Raw genomic sequence first — 16,138 nt, forward strand, 5'->3', positions numbered from 1 at the left:
CCACTTGCAGAAATACGGATGGATCCGAAGACTGTCATTCTAAGTGAAGTGGGCCAGAAAGACGAAAAAAAAAAAAAAAAAGCCATATGACATCACTCATATGAGGAATCTAAAAAATAGTAACAGTAATAATAAGGCCACAAATGGACTTAATTATCATTTTGACTTCTTGAATATGTGTAAGCACATCGGACTGTCCATGATTAGATCACCACATTCTGTTGATTCTTACTTTGTAGTTGGCTTTATTCCTTTAATAACTATGTAAGTTTGAAAATCTAACCTCTTCCTAACAATGATAAATAGTACATGTACGTAAACTAAAAAATAGTGCAGTATAGCGTATGTACGTATCTACATGCAATATAATGTGTACGTGTGGTTGAACTGTAGCAATTCTACCTAATAAAACTGGAAAAGGGGGTGGGGGGGAAACAGACATACAGAACAATGGAACAGAATAGAGCGCCCAGAATTAAACCCACAAACTTCTGGTCAATCAATCTTCGACGAAGAACACGCAGTGAGTAAAGACAGTCTCTTCAGCAAAAGATGTAGCAAAAATTGGACAGCTGCATGTAAATCAATGAAGTCAGACTACTCCCTCAGACCATACACAGAAATAAATTCAAAGTGGCTTAAAGACTTAAACATGCAGACAAGACACTATAAATATCTTAGAAGAAAACCAACGGCAAAACATTACCTGGCATAAGCTCTCAGCCATGTTCTCCTAGGGCAGTCTACCCAAGCAACAGAAATAAAAGCAAAAATAAAGAAGCAAACAGGACCTAACTGAACTTACAAGCTTTTGCACAGCAAAGGAAACCATAAGCAAAGCAAAATGACAGCCTACAGGATGGAAGAAAATATCTGTAAATGATTCGACTGACAAAAGGCTTAATTTCCAAAATATATTAAAAGCTCATAAAACTTAGTAACAAAAAACAAACAACTCAATCCAAAAATGGGCAGAAAACCTGAACAAGCATTTCTCCAATGAAGACCACAAATGGCCAACGGGCACACAAAAAAATGCTCGAGTATCGCTAATTATCAGAGAAATGCAGATCAAAACTACAAAACCCCAGTCAGAATGGCCCTCACTCAAAAGTTCATGAATGATAAATGCTGGAGAAGGTGTGGAGAAAACGGAACCCTCTTACACTGCTGGTGGGAATGTAGTCTGGTGTAGCCATTATGGAAAACAGGATAGAAATCCCTCAAAAAACTAAAAATATCCAGCAATCCCACTTCTGGGTATGTATTCAGAGGGAACTCCAATGCAGAAAGATAACCTACGCCCCAGTATATACAGCACCACTACACAGATTAACTAAGACGTGGAAGCAACTGAAATGAAGCAATAGGTGACTGTAAGTTCTGATATTATTTATACAACGGAATACTACTCTGCCGTAAAAAGGATAAAACAATGCCATTTGCAGCAGTATGGATGAACCTAGAGACTGTCATTCTAAGAGAAGTGAGCCAGAAAGAGAAAAATGCCATATGGTATCACTAATAGGCGCCATCTTAAACAAAAAAGAAGACACTGTGAACTCCTCTGCAAAAGAGAATAAGATTCAGACTTGGTAAACAATCTTACGGTTACAAGGGAAAGGGGGTGGGAAGGGATAAATTTGGGAGATGGAGATTTACAGATGTTAGCTACTGTATAAAAACGGATTTTTTTTTAAAGTTTCTTCTGTATAGCACACAAGCCTACGTTCAATACCTGCTGATAACCTAAAATGGAGAAGTCGCTACAGCCACCAACTGAGGAAGCAAGAGAAAAAAGGTGAGTCAGTTATACTGGACTAGAGCCCAGTCCTGGGAAAGTCCTTGCCAGCCACTGAGGCTGTCCACTGACCGCACTGCGCCCTCCTCCCAGGAGCAGGCTAACACGAAGACAGGATTCCTATGTGAATTTCGGGCAGCAAAGGCCCCCCCAGGACAGGCCCCTGGGGAAATGGGAGCAAGTCCCTCCCCCTCCCATCGGAGCGCAGCAACCCCTCCCCGCCGCCTCCCCCTAACAGCACCACGCCTGCCTCCCTGGAACCCACTGACTTGGAAACAAGTGTCCAGCGAACCTGGGGTAGCAGCGAGAGGGGCGCTGCCCCCGGCGAGCTGATCAATTTGCCCTTATCTCCCCCCGCGACACGGCCTGAGGACTACCTCTGCTGCCCAAGGCACTTCCCGAGGTCAGCCTGCCCCTGGGAGGCGGGCGCGGTGTGGTCAGAGGCAGCGGCGGCAGCCGCAGGTTTAGGGGTCCGCATCTGCGAGCCTGTGGATTGCTTCAAACTGCCCACCGGCGTGTCCTAGCCTTGACCTCTGCTGCCCCAGGTTGGCAGGACTCAAGTTTCAGGTCAGCCTGCTCCTGGAAGGCAGGACCTGTGCTTGTGCTGCAGGGGGCAGCGGCGGTGGCGGGATTGGGGCTGCCACATGCTAGCGCGGGGATTTGCTCCCATTTCCCGCCGTCGCTGCCGCCACCCCCCGACAGCACCTCCTCGTCTCCCAGGGGCAGAAATGACCTGCAACAGAGGCCCTGCAAATCTAGACAGCAAAAGCTGCCCCCAGGACAGGACTCATGAGAGACGGGAGCAAATTCACAGGCTCCCAAGGGTAGACCCTTCTCGCCATCGCCACCGCCCCCGCACCCTGACAGCACCACACCCGCCTCCTGGGAACAGGCCATGGTCTGAGGACCAGTCGTACGTGCTCCCTTGCCATCCAGTGCCCTCCCACCTCCTGGGGTGGCGGCATCCGCTATCCCCTGGGTACAAGCGGCAACGAAGAGGCGCCCGTAGTACTAATGAGCGGGAAGGACAAGTGGGCACCACGAACCACGCGGCGGCCCCCGACCCACCTCAGGGTCCAAACGGGTCGCGAGGCCCCGGCCTCACCTACGCACCGCTGCCCGCGAGCACAGCCCAGGCTTCACCCGCCGGCTCCCGACCTGCGCGCCCCCACCAAGCGCCCCCTCACCGCCTGGGCGGCGGCAGCGGCGGCGGCAGCAAGCGGCGGCCCAGACCCCAGACCGCGTTCCTCCTCCAGGAGCTGGTCCGCGAGCACTTGGCTCCCGCCAAGCTTTCACACGCTCCGGGCGGGTCCGGTCGGCGCGTCTGTGCGTCCACGCGCATGCGCGCCCCTCCTCCTCCCGCCCGCAGCGCGGACGCTCGGGCTGGAACTCCTGTTGCTCGGGAGGTGGGGACTGGTGCCGGGCTAGGGGCTGGGGGCAAGGGCCTGGCAGTGGGGCGCGGGGGGCCCATCCCTTTACCCGCCCCACCGGGTCTCCATCCTTAACACCCCTAATCCCATCACCTACCGGTCCTGGCACCCAACCAAAACCATGACCAGCTCAGGGCCAGGCCACACCCCCTAGCCCCACTCCCCCTGCTCGCCTTCCCTCCCAAACCCTGTGACTGCCCCCCCACCTACAGCCAAGCCCCCAAGTCTCCCACAGGACCCCCGAAACGGGACTTCCTCTCACACCGAGGTACCCGCCCCGACACTCCACCACGCTAGTAACCTATGGCCCCCACGCCACAAGCTCACCCCTCATGCCTCACTGCAGGACCCCCAACATCCCAAGATGGTCCCCCTCACCCCTCCGCGGGGTCAGTTCCTCTCTGACCGGCCCCTCACCCCTCAGCGTGTCCCCCCTCACCGTGGGATCCCCCCTCACTCCCAGTGCATCCCTACCCCAGGTGACCCCTTCACCCATCACCTTGCGTGTGGGGCGTGGAGGTCTGGGCTCTGGTCCCCAAGGGGACTGCCACCAGCGGGGATCCAGCCTAGTGTGCTGCTGCACAGCTAGTGTTGGAGGCTACAGGGTGTGGCGGGTGAGGCTGGAGGCGGTTCCAATACCTGCCCCTGCACCCTGACCCCTGCTCTGTGCTCTGTGCCTCCTCTGAGCCAGCGGGTCAGGGTGGTCCTAGGCTGCCCACCACTGGCAGGTGGGCCATGGTTTGTTGATGGCCCTGATGATGATCAAGACCCCTAAGGCGGAGACATTGGGCACGTGGACCTGCAGGGGTGAGGGTGGTGCGGAGGGTGCAGCTGAGCCTGGGGACAGATAGCAGGCAGGTGGGCTATGTGCATGGCCTGGGCTCAATCCTGGTGGGTTCAGGGACCCTGTTTATTCACGCCAGGGCAGAGGGAAGAGGGATGGGAGCTTCGAAAGTGTCCAAGCCAAGGCTAGAGAGCAAAGCAGGCAACTGCACTGGCCAGGCCACCTTGGAACCCTCCACAACCCTGGTCTTTGCCTACGAAGAGACTGACCTTCACCCGCCAATGAGACGTCGCCTCCCCCTCCCCCCATATAGTTTACAGGCAATTGAAGGGACTTTGATAGGTAATTATAATAGGAGATCAGGTCCACAGTTATGGTGAACCTGGCAAGGCTCCTGCGTGAACCCCAGCCTGAGGCAGAGGAAGCCCCACTCAGAAATATCCTCTTACCTCTTACCAAGGCACTACGTAGTAGAAAAAATCTGACTCCATATTAGATCTGTTCCTTTTATTTTAACACTCTGTCCTGTTTTCTAGGCTCAGTCTTGCCAGCTCTGCACCTTGTGTAAAACAATGTTGCCTTTAGCCTGAAATACACAGGAGAGCCTATTCTCAAGGCTCTGACCTTTAAGGATATTAACACTTTTGCACTCCTATAAAGATAACAAGTTGCAAAATAGAAAATAACCTTTGTTTTGTTGGAGGTTTTACAGGGGCACCGTGACCTGACCCATGTGGACAGCTGCAAAGGATTCCAAGAACATGAAAAGTCCTAAACCAAGAAGTCTGCAACAACCAACCACATCCCCTCCCCCTTTTACTAGAAAAGGAGCCTGAAGTCTGACTTGGGGAAGATGGTTCTCCAGGACGTCAGTCTGCCATTAACTTGGTCTGCAGCTGTCCACGTTGGTCAGGTCATGCTGGCCCTGTAAAACCTCTAACAAAATAAATGTTATTTTCTATTCTGCAAATGGTTGTCTTTATGTTAGTGCAAAAGGGTTAATATCCTTCAAGGTCAGAGCCTTGAGAATAGGCTCTCCTGTCTATTTCAGGCTAAAGGCAACATTGTTTTACAAAAGGTGCAGAGCTAGCAAGACTAAGCCTAGAAAACAAGGCAGTGTTTAAGCCAAAAGAGCATATCTAATATGGAGTCAGATTTCTTATTTTCTATTACAGTATATTCTATTTTTATGGTTTAAGTTTACAATTACGAAGTTCCTTTTTCCATTTTAAATTGTGCAATTCAAGAGCATTAAATGCATTTACAATGCTGTGAGACCAACACCACTGTCTGGTTTCAGACTACTTCCTTCCTCAACGTAAAAGCTTGTATCCAAAGCACAACCCATGTCCTCCCTCCCCCAGCCCAAGACAAGGCCTAATCCCCATTCTCTTTCTCTCTCTCTCCACCCATCCTGGAGATTCCCTATCAAAGAATTCATACAAAAGGTGGCTTTTTGTGTCTGCCTACATATCTGAAGCAGGGACTGGTGAATTATTTTTTACATGAATTTGCATTTTTGTATTGAGAGGAAAATCCAGATGGATTAAAGATGAGATGCACAAAATGAAGCCCTTTTAGTAACTATACTAACTCTGTGCATAATCTTGGGGTAGGCACTGCTGTTCTAAGTGTGAAGCCACAGCCAGAAGGGAGACGCTTAGCTCTTCCTATGTCAAAACAAAACCAAAAGCAATGTTACAGAGGCCACAGGGAGGTAGGCACCGTGCAGTCAGAGGGCGGCTACGGGGAGGGGTGCTGCCCTCCCTCAGCAGGTGGACTAGCTCCCATCTGTCCTAGGGCCTGTCCTGGGGGCGGCCTCTGCTGCCCCAGGTTCACAGGATGCATGTCTTCATGTCAGCCTGCTCCTGGGAGGAGGGCGCAGTGCATTGAGGGGACAGCATGAGCAGCAGTCAAGGACTTTCCCAGGACTGGGCTCTAGCCCGGGATAACTACCTCTCCTTTCTTTTCTTGCTTCCTCAGTTGGTGGCTGTAGCAGCTTTTCCATTACAGGTTACTACCAGATACTGAACATATGTTTCTGTGCTATACAGAAGAAGCATTTTTTTAATCTATCTTTATATATAGTGGTTAACATTTGTAAATGTTAGCCACTATATATAAAAACTCCCAAATTTATCCCTTCCCACCTCCTTTCCCTGGTGACCATACAACCATACAATTATTTACTAAGTCTGCAAGTCTCTTTCTGTTTTGTAGATGAATTCCTAGTGTCTTTTTTTTTTAAGATTGCACATATCAGTAGTATCATACAGTATTTTTCTTTCTCTTTCTGGCTCACTTCACTTAGAATGACAATCTCTATGTCCATCCATGTTGCTGCAAATGGCATTATTTTATCCCTTTTTATGGCAGAGTAGTATTCCATTCTAGAAATACGCCACATCTTCTTTATCCAGTCATCTGTTGCTTCTATAGGTTGCTTCCATGTCTTGACTGTTGTATATAGTGGTGCTATGAATACTGGGATGCAAGTATCTTTTTGCACTGGAGTTTCCTACGGATACATATCCAGAAGTGGGATTGCTGGATCATAGGGTAAGTCTATTTTTAGTTTTCTGATGAATTTCCATACTATTTTCCATAATGGCTACACCAAACTACATACCCCCAACAGTGTAGGAGAGTTCCCTTTTCTCCACACCCTCTCCAGCATTTATCATTCATGAACTTTTGAGTGATGGCCATTCTGACTGGTGTGAGCTGATACCTCATTGTACTTTTGATTTGCATTTCTCTGATAATTAGTGATATTGAACATTTTTTCATGTGCCTATTGGCCATTTATAGTCTTCATTGGTGAAATGCTTGTTTAGGTTTTCTGCCCATTTTTGGATTGGGTTTTTTTTTGTTATTAAATTTTATGAGCTGTTTATATTTTCTGTAAATTAAGCCTTTGTCAGTCAAATCATTTACAGATATTTTCTCCCATTCCATAGGGTGTCGTTTTACTTTGCTTATTGTTTCCTTTGCTGTGCAAAAGCTCGTAAGTTCAGTTAGGTCCCATTTGTGCATTTATTTGTGCTTTTATTTCTAATGTGTGGGTAGACTGCCCTAGGAAAACATGGCTGAGGTGTATGTCAGGTAATGTTTTGCCTATGTTTTCTTCTAAAAGGTTTATAGTGTCTTGTCTACATGTTTAAGTCTTTAAGCTGGCCATCAGCGTGGCCATTTTACACAAAAGCACAAGAGCAGCAGAAGCACTTTGCACCCTCAGAGCATGGGATGCACCAAGCTCTACTTACGCAACCCTCAGTGTCTCCAGCCTCCACAGGGAACGTGCGTGAACAGATACAGCACCAACTTCGTAGTGAACACTTCTGTTAAAACAAAACAAAACAAAACAAAATGTTAACTTTTCATTCTTGGACTCTATTTATTCAAGCCAATTAAAGAGAGGAACAAATGGGAAGTCTTTGGATAAACAGTAAAAGCTATACTTTTTGGTAGGAGAGAATATAACTGGAAATAAAAATAGCAAAATAATAACAACAGTGATCTGAATACACATTTGATTTAAACACATCCTCTCCTCTTTTATTCCCTCTAATCCCGTTTATTCCCTCTCCCTCCCCCTGGCCTTCTCTCCCTCCCCTCTCCTCTCCCTCCCTGCCTCCCCCCTCCCTCACTCTCTTTCTCTCCCTCTCCCCTCCCTCCAGTGAACACATTCACCTTACCCATCTAATTTCAGTCCACAGAAGCACTCAGCTATGAGTTCAGGTGTAGTTTAATATATTATATTTCAACACATGCATATGGTTATTTCAAGTTCTAAATTCTATTCCAGATATTTAAAACATTTAGAAGAAATGTAAGAACCCATTAATTTTAATGTTTTAATATAACGATCTGCTAAATGGTGAGACAGAAAAATATAAATATCAACAGAACAGTCTCACACACACAAAGAGAAACTTCTCTGGATGTGCATCACACACACCCAAGTTCCAAAGCTCTCATTACAACAGGCTGTTAATATGCCAGACGTGATGCTAAGTAATGTACATACTTAAACCTAAACTGGTCTCTGTACCAATCCCTTAAGGTCGCTTTAAGGAAACCAAAGCTTGTGCATGTACCGCTTACTTCCCGAGGACCCACTGCCTCCCTCTCCACTGGGCCTCACACTTCATCCTCTTCACAGGGGCTTTTACAGAACAAAACTTTCTCATTTTGGTGAGATCCAGTTTATCAATATTTTCCTTTCATGGACATGTTTTTTATGTCAAGTTTTAAAACTGTGATCTCCAAGAGTTTTTCTAAATGTTCTATAGTTTTGTGTTTTACATTTACACAAATGACCCATCTGAATTAGGGTTTGTATAAAGTGTGAGGCTTAGGCTGCGGTTCTTTTGATCTTTTCTTTTTGTTCTTTTCTCCCCCTATGGGCATCCATTTGCTCCATAAGAATGTCTTTTAAGTCTGGGGGAAAAAATCTCTTCTTATCTTCTTTTTCAGTCACTTTGTGCACTTTCCCCCATGATCCAGACCCCTGCAGTCTTGGTCCAATGCCAAATGAGATTAACATGAGAGAGGAATTAAAATCACATAAACTACTAGGGACAGTCGTCAATTTTATCTTCTATGTCAGTAAATAGAAGACAACATAAAAAGGACCTGAACCTCTGGGCCATTTGAGAACTCTGATTTTGAAACCGAGTATGAGACTGAACATTCCAGAAAGAAGACTAATTGAAACTAATGAACATTTAATGAGGTTTTAAGTAGCTGAATGTTTCACTCCTCCCACTTAGTTTACTTCATTCAATGCTTCTTACCATGTTTTAATTGGACAAAAATTTTCATCAATTCTATTGACAGGGAATCAAAACATAACATGAGTAAAAACTTCAGAGGAGGCCAGCAAATGGATCACTTTAGTGGACAGATAACGTTAGTGGCCCACTTTCTATTATGCAAATGGCCTGACGAGACACATCCTGAACTTAAGGAACTGTGTCAAGGCAAGAAGGTGCGAGGCTCCAGGCTCTGGGCTCAGGTACCAACCTCCGCTGCTCTTCGCCATGTTCTCCTGAGGGGACAGTGAGGCACTCGTCCATGTGTCCATGAAGCAACCTGAGGACGTCACTGCCGATGAGATACCCTGGAAAGATCGAAACCAGTCACACTGGAACAGTCATGGTCAGATGCTGACAGATGGACAGATCACCTGGTTCAGCCTTCTATTTTCATAGTCAAAGATCCAGAAGCCTAGTGAGGCTTAGGTAACTGGGAAAAATCGCAGACACAGGTGCTGCCACCTGCCTTCTATCTCTGAGCCCTGGGCTCCCAAGTCTAGAATCCATGACTGTAGCCTCAAAAGACCCTCCACTGAACAGACAAGCCTGGATAGGCTCAATTCTGGACCATCTAAGTGAGAATGATCAGAACAGAGCTATTTCCCTGGAAACCCTGAAGCGCAGGCACTACTGTGCTCCGGGTCTAAGTCCCGCACCCCGGAGGATGAGACATCTCGACGTTAGCCTAAATGAGCAATATCCTGAGGCCAGAACATTGGAGAAAATAACCCCTAGAAAGCTCACGTGTAAAATACACACAAATAAACAGAAATGTAAAAATAAGGAAGGACAGATCTTAACACAAACTTCACTTTTAAGTAACAATTTACATGAGAGTCTTTAATGTCACGCATCTGCGTTACAGGCTACTTTGACACAAAGAGCTCTAATGCATTTGCTCGTTATCATCATCCCTATCATCATTAGGGATGACTGTCAACTCTGCATCAAGGGAACAGCCTCCTCACTGCTGTGGTGTCTTTACTTTGGGCTGCTTCGCTTCCTGAGCTGATGGGGGCCACGCTCCAGAGGGTCTGCTGGAAGGCGGCATCCACGTGCAAGCTGCTATTGCCGTAGGACAAAGTGCTGCATTGGAGGCAAAACGAGGCATCACTTCAGGCTCAGGGTGACTCTTCACACGTAAGTGCTCCTGGCAACTCTAACCGAACATCACAGATTTGGAAATGTCCATAGACAACATCTATTTCAATCCCGTCCCTCAAAAATTAAGAGACTGGTCAAAAAAAATTAGTTTATATTTGATATTATGTATTTTTCAGCTTCATTCTAAGAGTTACTACTTAAGCCACTAACAGAAAACACACAAATGAATCACCTCACACCATTCAGAATGACCATGATTAAAAAGTTCACAAAGGAGAAATGCTGAAGAGTGTGTGGAGAAAAGGGAACCCCCTTATGCTGTAGGTGGGAATACAGTTTGGTGTAGCCACTATGGAAAACAGTGTGGAGATTACTTAAAAAAATAAAAATAGAGTTACCATACGATCTAGCAATCCCACTCCTGAGCATATGTCTGGAAAAAACTCTAATCTGAAAAGATACATGTACCCCAATGTTCACAGCAGCACTATTTACGATAGCCAAGACATGGAAACAACCTAAATGTCCACTGACAGATGACTGGATAAGGAAACTGTGGTGTATTTATACAATGGAATCCTACTCAGCAATAAAAAAAGAAAAAAATAATGCCATTTGCAGGAACACAGATGAACCTGGAAACTGTCATACTAAGTGAAGTAAGCCAGACAAAGTAAGCAAAATACTATATGATATCACTTATATGTGGAATCCAGAAAAACTGATACAAATGAACTTATTTACAAAACAGAAATAGACTCACAGACAAAGAGAACGAACTTAAGGTTCCCAAAGGGGAAAGGTGGGGAGGGATAAATTAGGAGTTCACGATTTGTAGATACACACTACTATACATAAAATAGATAAACAGCAAGGTCCTACTATATACAGCCCAGGGAACTACATTCAGTATCTTGTAATTCCCTATAATGAAAAAGAATGCATATTTATAATTGAATCACTATGCCATATGACACTGCAAATCAATACTTCAAGTAAAAAAGAAAACACATAAATGAATGTACTATCATACATTTATTTGTTAAAACAGACTATTTTGTTTTAGAGGCTTAAGTTTTCTACATATCACGGTGTGACACTGTTTTGACAATGAAATAGGTAAAATCTTCTGGACTGATGTCTTAATTTTATAGGGTTCTTTGGGAACTTTTATCTACAATTTGATGTAACAGTCATTAGATGGCAATACTGCCCAAGAGGTATCAAAACTGAGGCCAATAAATTTCCTTCAAAATTCAGATATTGCCAATTTCAGATGTTCCTTCTTAAAAACAAATGTATTAAAAGAATATCATATTTTGTATCTTTGAGAGCCATAATACATGAGTTCTGAAATGATAAGTAAAGAAAAACAAAACGATGAGTAACACCAAACGCTGTGCTTATTTCACTATTACCTGACCACTGCAAGAGTTTCAGACACTCTGAGCACAACCACCTGTTTCCTTGGAGTCATCTCAGTAAACATCACCACCACTCCTACAGTGTTCCTACAACACTTTCCAATGCCGATGGTTGCCTAAGCTCTTAAAGACTAACTGCGCCAGAACTTTCCCAGAAATCCGACTTCCTAGTTAGATGAAGGGCAGTCACAGCATGAAGAGTCATCCTGGTTCCCGCTACAGGCCTTTCAACTCCAACGGTCTCTTCTGCCTAAATATGCTAACCTCAAGGCACCAGCAAATATGGGGGTTTCATTTTCTTTCTCTTAAAAACAAGACCAAAGAAGTTTCTGACAGTTGACATACATACCATTATCTTATCAATAATTTTTCCAATCAATAAGATTGAAAGTTTGCCAGTGGATGCATGAGATTTAGCAACAACTGGCTCTTCCACCTCCTCCTCTCAACCAGCTCTCTGCCTCCTCACAACATCCTCTTCACCTCGGCCTGTCAAATCCCGGCTGAGATGCCTTTATTGAATTAATTTCTTTCCAATATGCTAAAACTCTTTAACTACTTACAAATTAATCATATGCCATCTGCTTCCACAAATAACAAAACACATTCTCCTTCATGGCCCTCATTACACAACGTGATTGTTGAGTGTCTTTTTCTTGCTGCCTCTTGTAAGTTATCTGACACAGGCTCACAACTGAACTCCCAGCACCAAGCAGGGTACTCAATAAACAAGGATGTAGAGGAGTTAACACAACCTTTAAAATCAAAGGAGCATAAGCTTTAAAAATATATTTTAAGTTATTCCATAAATATTCCTATTTCAATGACCTAACACAAGCGCACACACGTACAAACCTGTAAAACCATATGGATTTCACTAAACCATCAGAAGATGACTCAAAATACCAGCGTTTATATTTTTACTACTGAATTCAGGTGAAAGCTCATGCCATGTTATGATAAACAGATTTGTTAATTCATCCTGGTTCCCTGAATATACTACGTGTAAAGCATGTGCTGAATATTAATAGAGCACAATCCCCATCCCAAGGGGGCTTGTTATCAAGAAAGGTAAAATACATCCACAAAATGCTGTGAGTCAGTATTTTGGAAACGCCAGCTGAACTGTAATCAAAGTGCTGTAAGAACTGGGAGAACAGATCACTTCAGCCAGCCTAACTGGAACAGAGTTCACTGTTTTGGGCCGTGAGGACAGGTGGTAGTTCCCCAGCAGATGTGGGATTCCTGTGGGGTGAGGCATGCGAGAAGCCAGTAGGACCCTTTGGCCTGGGCCTCACAGTTACATACTCAGAGATGCTGTCTCCAAGTAAATCTGTATGTACGTTGGGTTTGAGGTTAACAATATTAATGATGTTAAGGGGCTAAGTGTAAGTATTTAAGACATATCAAAACTTTTAGAAACTAGTTTGGAGATTTTCATTTTTAATATACCAGAAACCTCATAACTGGAAGTGGCCTGGGCCTCCCTGGCCCTCTAAGAGCGAATGGTCCCCCTAATTAAGGGAATGGTACCCAAAGGGGCAGAGATATGGGAACATCAAGTACAGCAGAGAGTTTCCTCTTTGAGGCTTATAGCATAAACTCAGAAAGAGAGTGAGAGACAGGCCCTCAGACAAGAGAGGTGTCAGACCAAGGACTGTATACTTCAGGCAATAAGGAGCTACTGCAGTGAGAACATAATAGGAGGAGAAGGAGGGTTAAAATGCAATTTTCAAATCATATCTAAGCTTAAAGATAAATAATAAATATGGAACTGTAAAAGTAGGAAAACTTCAGTCTGTCGGAGAAAGTAAAAAAAAAAAGTCCTTAAGATCATATTACACCATTTAAAGTTATCTGCACCATGTCCACTCTTCTCAAGAAAACATCCTCTGGGCAAAACTATTTTGGATGCTTCTACCGAATTTTGCCACTTAAACAACAAAGGAAATCTGAAGAATCTCATTACTGTCATTGTTTTGACCTCATAATGCAGCTGGCAAATAGTTTGGGGAAATAAAAATATCAGCTATTTTAATTTCTTCTTTTTTTCATTTGTACTTACATTACTAGCACAGTTACTGATCTGCGTGTCTCTGAAGAACATCTTAATGCCAGCTGTTCACTTTTTGAGCTAATTTAGATAGAGCTAGAGTATTTATAGTAGTAGTAATAATAATAATATATATGGTATTAAACCATATTTAGCACTTGGAGGAATATTTATCAAGATTTGGATAAATATAAGAAATAGAACAGACTCCAGGGTTAAAGTACTGAGTATTTCAGGAGCCATGAAATTCGACAGTATGCTAGTAAATATGGAAAACAAGAACAAAGTTCAAATGAGTTTAACAAATAAGATAAGTGGCAAAGCTCAATAAGGAAATAAACCAACAAATATTCATAAAAACTAAAATCATACTAAATATATTCATGATAGTGATTTCATAATTACTGTAGAAGTTCTACTTCTGTTCTTTAAAACATTCTCACTAGAGTACTATGAAAATCTGGACCAGCATTTTCTGATGCCTTTTAGTTTAAGAACACCTGAAAATTCGCTACAGTCAAATGCTTAGTTCATGCTAAGGATGGTTTATCACATCTTTAGAAAGAACTGGGTAGAATCCTGGCCCTGTTTACTCAGCTGTTGTGTGATCTTGGGTAAATCACCTAAACTCTCTGAACTTCAGATCCTCCTAAGGATGAAAAGATTAAGTGAAAGAAAGCGTGTGTGATATCTAGCAGCATCTCTATGTGAATATTAAAAAGTGGTAATGATGTTACTATTCTAAAGCTTTAAGGTAGAAAAGAAAATACTGGCTTGATTCAAGTACAGTAGACAAAATGGTATATTATGATGGGGAACATACAGTAAAGGAAAGAGACTGAATGTGACTCACAGTATTGCTATTTTCTTGGCTAGAGGTTACTGAAAGTGTTGGGATATAAGTGCATCTCATAAGGGTTAGGTGATTAAACTGTATTATTTCTATTGTAATGAGTTATCATATTAAGGCAGAATGGATACAAAAGAAATGATAGCCAAATTTTAGTCTTGACTTCATCAATAAAAGGACCAACTTTTGTTAAGTTACTGAGCCCGAATGCCCCAAATTCCTCAAGAGGAACCAAGCAGAAGGGGTAAAATCACTTCTAAAGTGTCTCCAAGTTCATTTTCTAAACAGTATCCATGGTGACCACCTTGCTTGCTTTGATCACATCCATAACACGTGTTTCTGCAGTTTTTAATGCAACAAAAACAATTTAAGTCATGGAAACAAAAACCCACACAGGAAAGCCAAAGCATCAGAGGAAAGAAAAGAGTGGAAATTCTTATTGCTCCACACTCTTACCGATTATAATACTCCCAATCTGTGAAATAATAACTTTACTGTGCTTTTAGTTTTCATTTCCCCAATTAATAATCAGGGTTGACAATGTTTTACTTCTATAATGGCCCATTTGTATTTCCTCTTTTATGAAAAGCCTATTCTTGGGTATCTCTCTTTTTTCTCTTTGGTTGTCATTCTCATGTTGATTGATAGGAATACACTATGTATTCAGGATACTTCTAGGTCTTAAATTTTATGTTTTGGTGTGCAATAATCCAAGTAATAAAATTTGGTTTTCCTTTGATGGTCTATACTTTTTAATTTGTCGTTAAAATACATTTTCATAAAGTACATGGCTCTTTAATGACATTATTCCCCTTTTTGGTTTTATTTATATATATATGAATAATACATATATAAGTAAATACCAAGAGAAACTCTTCAACGCTTTTATTTTGAAACTTGATCCCAAGTTCCCCACATCTAGAAGTGGAAGATGGCATAAGATAACAGCCAGGTAAACTTAAGGGTGCATAGAAACGTCTATTAATAAGTAGCCTTTGAAATAGGAAGCCCAAGTGGCAGAGCACATATACATTCTTCTGGACACTGAGTTATGCACAGAGGTTAAGAATAATCAGAACAGAGATTTTTCTCTTTTCTTAACAGCAACTTACATTTGTGTAGCATATTAGATACTTTCACTGTACTTTACACACTTTATATGATGCTCAACACAACTATAATGAACAGGGAAAAGAAAATATTATTGTCACTTCAGAACTAAAAAAATATAGGAGGTGCAAGATTTGCCTAAATTGAGAAAAGCTTGGAGGCAAGCCCAGGTCTCCTGCCCTCTAGTCTGGGACGCCTTCCTCAACATCACACTACTTTCAAAGATAAGGAATAAACACTGCCAAAACTGAGAAGATGGCATTTTTTAAAACTGTGACTCATGGATGTAGTCATGTACTTACTGCTTATAAAAGAACTGTATTATATTCAGGAAGAATTCTATTGAAGAGTGAGGGCCATGACAGGCACAGAGACAGAACTAGAGTACAGTAATCTGCGTCCCCCCCACACTACTCATTTTCTTCTAAGTCAAGATTATCCCTAAGCACAGATCTCTTACCCTCACAGAAGACTTGCACAAAAGAGAAAAGCATGGCTATGGTGATGGGAATTACTGGATTACCTGATAACTAGGAATATCTACTCAGGTAAAAGATGCTTAGATTTGGGCTCGTAAATCTATATTCCCAAGCGATACAATAACCATATAAAGTAGAGTACACTCAAGTGTATCTGAATCACCGCCAAAACAGTTCTTAAAACTTGTGACAAAGAATGTCACCTGACACATCAGTAGACAAAGGTTGTTGTAGTCATCAAGCCCTCAGCCACTGCAGCCACCCACTAACTCTGATGGTGCAC

At 43.2% G+C, this 16,138-nt stretch overlaps 1 protein-coding gene across 1 annotated transcript in view; it reads right to left on the reverse strand.

Moving 5' to 3' along the window:
* Nucleotides 1–6,257: 6,257 nt before the first annotated feature.
* LOC141575407 (uncharacterized) overlaps nt 6,258–16,138 on the reverse strand; it is a 109,699-nt gene continuing 99,818 nt past the window's right edge. The window contains exons 4-7 of the mRNA XM_074354472.1: nt 9,821–9,921; nt 9,044–9,140; nt 7,282–7,356; nt 6,258–6,533 (exon numbers count right to left, since the gene is read on the reverse strand). Coding sequence (XP_074210573.1) covers nt 6,491–6,533; nt 7,282–7,356; nt 9,044–9,140; nt 9,821–9,921 — 316 coding nt within the window. The 3' untranslated portion in view covers nt 6,258–6,490. The remainder of the gene's footprint in view (nt 6,534–7,281; nt 7,357–9,043; nt 9,141–9,820; nt 9,922–16,138) is intronic.

This window comes from Camelus bactrianus, chromosome 28 (genome assembly GCF_048773025.1).
Source record: "Camelus bactrianus isolate YW-2024 breed Bactrian camel chromosome 28, ASM4877302v1, whole genome shotgun sequence".
Taxonomy (NCBI): domain Eukaryota; kingdom Metazoa; phylum Chordata; class Mammalia; order Artiodactyla; family Camelidae; genus Camelus; species Camelus bactrianus.